Source organism: Myotis lucifugus, unplaced genomic scaffold (assembly GCF_000147115.1).
Source record: "Myotis lucifugus unplaced genomic scaffold, Myoluc2.0 scaffold_1140, whole genome shotgun sequence".
NCBI classification, from domain to species: Eukaryota; Metazoa; Chordata; class Mammalia; order Chiroptera; family Vespertilionidae; genus Myotis; species Myotis lucifugus.
The window spans coordinates 36,612-41,428 of NW_005872188.1; the positions used below are offsets into that span (position 1 = coordinate 36,612).

Below are 4,817 nucleotides of genomic sequence, written 5' to 3' on the forward strand. Positions count from 1 at the left end.
TGTGATAAATAACCAGGTTGGGCAGGCAGCTGGGGCTGTGGGTCTCTTTGGTGCTGGAGGAGGGCCTGGGAGCATGCAGCTGCCTTGTGTTCTGGAGTTCATGGTCAGGGAGGCTCACGGCAACTTGCTCTGCACTGGATGCCCTTCCTCTTTATTCCTCTTTTAATCTGAAACAGTCAATCCACTTGATTAATTGCAAGAACTTGGATGAAACCCTCAGGCCACTTCCCCAGGAAGGCAGCAGGCTATGGAAAGGAACACATTCCAACCGACAACCCATGCTGCCAGGTCAGCCACTCAACAGTGTTTATTGAGCACCTACTATGTCAGGAGTGTGCCGGGAGCCTGAAGATACAGTGGAGTGAGCAGAAGCACCCTGCCCCTCCCTCTGGGTGGTAGATCCTGGTGGGAGAGACAGATAAAGATGAAAGTGCCAGACAAAAGGTGGGAGCAGCAGATGAACGGATACACAGACTGTGGTATATCCATACAACGGAATATTATTCCGCCTGAAAAAGGAAGGAAATTCTGACACATGTTTGCAACATGGATGAACCTTGAGGACTGTACTAGACTGTATGATCCCACTTGAAAAGCTGAAAAACCACGCAAGAATGAAGAGTGAGCCACATCTCTGAGTCACCCTCAGGGTGGTCCCAGCCACTTCCCTTCCAACAGGATCTTGGCTGGCCAGACAGGAGGAGAGTGTGCCCTCCACCTGAGACCGGGTGCCCCAGGGGTGGCAGCAGGTCCCCATCACCCGTCCCCCTGCAGCACCTAACTCTGGTGACCTCAGGACCTGACAAGGCCTCCCCCAGCCCGTCACCCCCGGGGCACTGCTTCTGAGCCGGACCCCAGACCAGACCCTGGATCCCACCAGCAAAGGTAGTGCGGTTGACACTTAGCACCCCACTGGGGACTCAGGGGTTTTTTTTAAAATATATTTTATTGAATTTTTTTACAGAGTGGAAGGGAGAGGAATAGAGAGTTAGAAACATCGATGAGAAAGAAACATCGATCAGCTGCCTCTTGCACACCCCCTACTGGGGATGTGCCTGCAACCAAGGTACATGCCCTTGGCCGGAATCGAACCTGGGACCCTTCAGTCCGCAGGCCGACGCTCTATCCACTGAGCCAAACTGGCTAGGCTGGGAACTCAGCTTTTCTTCCTGGAGAAAAAAACGTACATCATATCTCATGTACACATACCCCTTGACCTGGCAGTCAGTTCCGCTCCCTGGGATGTTCCCAGGCGGTGACGTGTGTGCAAGTGATAGTTGCAGCTCCGCTCCTAAGGGGAAAACTGGAAACAATGTACATGTCCATCCGTGGGGGGCTAGTGTAAATTTCACAAATCCGAACTGTGGAGCCATGAAAACCTGATGGTGAAGACCATTACTATTAACACGGAACAGCAGCTACGATATAAAGTTAAGTGGAGGCAAAAACAAACTACATGAAGTTCTTTAAAAAAAAAAAAAGTGCATATGCCCAGAAAAGGGTGTAGAGTATTCACAGCACAGAGCTCAACGGGGCTCCCTCTGTGTGGCAATGTTACGAGGGACCTAAAGTTGCTTCATTTGACTTTTCTGTTATTGTCCTAATTTTGTAATCTGTGTATGCATTTCTCTTCTAAAGGGGGGGGGGTGCAGTTTCCATGGCAGGGTTGGGGAGGCAGTGTGTGGGGTCCTAAGCCAACCCAGCCCCGCCATTCACACATGGCTCTCGAGAGCTTCTTGCTTGGTCCCCCGCTGCCCCCAAGGCCCAGCCCGCGTTGGGGGACAGGAGGCTGGCGTGCTCGGCGGGGGGCGGGCGAAGCCAGGGCTGATGGATGAGCAGGCCTTCGCTTAGCAGAGGGAGGGAGTGAGTCACTCCCCTCCCCGTTGCCTCCCGCTGGGGCACCTGCACGCGGGCGCCAGGCAACGGCTCTGCAGGGACAGGGCGGCCTTGGCGGCTGCTGCTCATGTGAGTTTTCTCTCCCCGTACGGCACTTCCCTCCCCTCTGGGCGTCCATCCTGCAGGACGCTTAGGGTCCACGCTGAGAACCCACTGAAGATTCATCACCGCTCAGCCACCGCTTAGTGAGCGTCTGTAAACTTTCGGGGTGAGACTCTGCGGCCTCCGGTGCGGAGGAGAGGCCAATAGAGTGATGGGTTGGCCTCGGGCACGTTGCTTAAGTTGTCAGGGCCTCAGTTTTTCCATCCGGAAAGTGGGAATAATAATAGAACTTCCTCAAAGACTGTTAACACACCAGGTGCCTCTGGGAAGGGGGAGGAGACTTTTCAATTGTGTGCTTTGTGAATTTTAAATCATGTGCGTGTGTTACCCATTCAAATAATAGTTACGTATTGTAGGAGGGCTGCGAGAGGGCCAGCGAGGGTCGAAGGGAGCCCCGCGAAGCAGTCATTCACCAGACGGGTTCTGTTACTCAAGGGCCCCACAAAAGCAGGCCCTTCTGCACAAGGTAGCTGGGAGGGAGGGTGAGTGACTCGTGCCGGGGACAGGGCTTGGACTCTGGTCCCGTGCCCCGCACTTTGGACCATAAAGAGGTGACTGCTGGCCGCTGGGAGAAGCCGATGCCCGTCACTCACTGAGTGAACAGCCGGTGCTGTACCGCGAAGGGCTCAGTTTATGCAGACCCTGGGCCAGGGTTGAGTTTCTCTATGAAAACTTGCCGGGTTGGTTTCAAGTGGGAAGCGCGTGTGGTTCGTCCTGTTGGAGAACCCGGTGGGCTTGGCGCAGTCGAGGCTCTGAGAATTCCTGCCGTCGCCGCTTGGTCCAACCCAGTGCTTGCCCGTGTGCGTCGCCAGGACCCTTTGTGTCTGTTGGGTTTTGTGTGTGAGGAGCCCCTGTTAACAGCCCACGGAACGAGGTGCGGAGGAAGTCGGGAGACTCTGGCCTCATTTTAAATTCTCCCTTTTGGGTAGACGACTTGGTCCACGGGCCGAAAAGCTGGCCACGTTTGTCGGATGAGAGGAGGGGGGCAGTGACAGTCGTGAGCATCCTCTGTTGAGTGGCTGCTCTGTGCCCGGCACTGGGCCCTGGGCCTACGTTCATTTGCGCGTCTGATCCTCATGCCGCCCTGGGAGACGGGCACTGTTCCTACATCCCGGTGATGACATGAGGTGATGAAACAGGGTCAGGGTGTGTCCAGAGCTCACAGCTGCTGGGTGACAGAGCCAGGATTCAAGCCGCCAAGGCCTCCTCTTGCCTGAAAGGGTCACGCCTCCCTTCACACTCCCACTCCTGCTGCAGACCACAGTGTGTTTCCTTCCTCAGGACGGAGATCAGGGAGCACTGGCTGTGGTTGGAAGCAGGCGTTGGGTGCAGGGGCCTCTCTCTGTTGCTGCTCTGAATTCTGCTCTGTGTCTGTCCCCGAGATGCGGGCCCTCTCTGTGCCCCCTGCGGATTGTCTCATCCGGAGTCCCTGTCCAGACAGCTCCAGTCCCTGCTGGCCCGCCTCTTCCTCCAGCCGCCTGAGCCTCCCGGGAAGGGGCAGGCAGGAGGAAGCCGGGGGCACCTACTGAGACATTCCAACTTAGCACCAGGAGGGGTGGGGGGTCTGCGTGAGAGCCTGGAGCAGGGAGCTGCTCTGCATCCGGGCTCTAAGCAGTGTCTCCCTCCTTAGGTCTGGAAGAGGTCGGGGGCCTGGTTCTACAAAGGGCTCCCCAAGTACATCCTGCCCCTGAAGACCCCCGGCCGGGCTGATTACCCCCACTTACGACCTTTGCCTGTGGAACCGGCTGAGCAAGAGCCCAGAAGCACGGAGACCAGTCGAGTCTACACGTGGGCCCGTGGGAGAGGTAAGACCCCTGTCCCCTCTCCCGGGATAGCACTGACCTTCAGGCCATCAGCCAGCCGGTGCCACGGGCGGGCACCAGGCCAAGGCCGCCACATTCTCCTCGGGGCTCACACTGGTGTTTCATCCCTCTCTGTGCCCCGACTCCCCGCCTGCACCCACGTGGGTGGCTGGACCTCAGCACAGTGGTTGTTTGCAGCCTGAGGGCTGTTTCACAAACAAGCGCTAACCTGGGGGTGGGGGTGGGTGCCGTGACAGCACTGGATCTTTGCAGAAATGTGATGTCCGTTGAGATTTGGGCAAAGTATGAAAATGTGTCTTTTCGAGGTAGGCCTGTATCATCTCTTTTCAACCCTCGTCTTGTGTCTCAATAAAGGGGGCTCTTGGCTTCCCTGGTCCTAGTGAGGAAAGTGGCCTTGTGCCCTGTGGTGGCTGCCCGGACGTGGGTGCCTTCCAGGTACCCGCTATCAGAAGGGGAGCTCCGCCCACTGGTAATTAGCATAGTACCTGGCATGGCAGATGTCCCTACACGACTTGCAAGATGCTTTAATGTTCATGGTTTTGCTTTCAGAGTTCCTGGTCTCACAACAGGCCCCGGAAGTGGACAGGGCAGGTGGTTAGTAGCCCCATTCTATAGACGAGTAGCCTGAGGCCCAGAGAGAAGGAAGGGCTTCCTGTGTGGCAGAGCTGGGACCAAAAGGCGGCGTCCTGCCCTCTGGGCTCTGGCTCCTTCTGCCCCGAAGTGCCTGAGTTTCAGCCCAACACTCAGGGACTGAGGGTCCGAAGTGAGATAAGGCCAGAGGGGTGAGGGGTTCATCCTGACGCAGGGCTTTTAGACCCAAGAAAATAGACATGCAGCTGCTTCCGAGGGGCCCTCGGCGTCTGTCTTTGGATTATGACCTGGCAGCTGCCTATCTTTGTACCATTTGGGGTGGGTTTTTTTCTTGTTACAGAAGTACGGCATGTTTATTATAAAATTGTGAAGGTTGTCAAAAGATAAAATTTAGCAGGAAAAAAT

The 4,817-nt window shown here is 56.0% G+C and overlaps 1 protein-coding gene across 1 annotated transcript in view; it reads left to right on the plus strand.

The window, feature by feature from the left end:
• The window catches only part of LOC102433858 (rab effector Noc2-like), a 51,173-nt gene that overhangs the window by 24,930 nt on the left and 21,426 nt on the right, over positions 1-4,817 (plus strand). Inside the window, exon 3 of the mRNA XM_023748091.1 lies at positions 3,629-3,803. Within this exon, the coding sequence (XP_023603859.1) occupies positions 3,629-3,803 (175 nt within the window). The remainder of the gene's footprint in view (positions 1-3,628; positions 3,804-4,817) is intronic.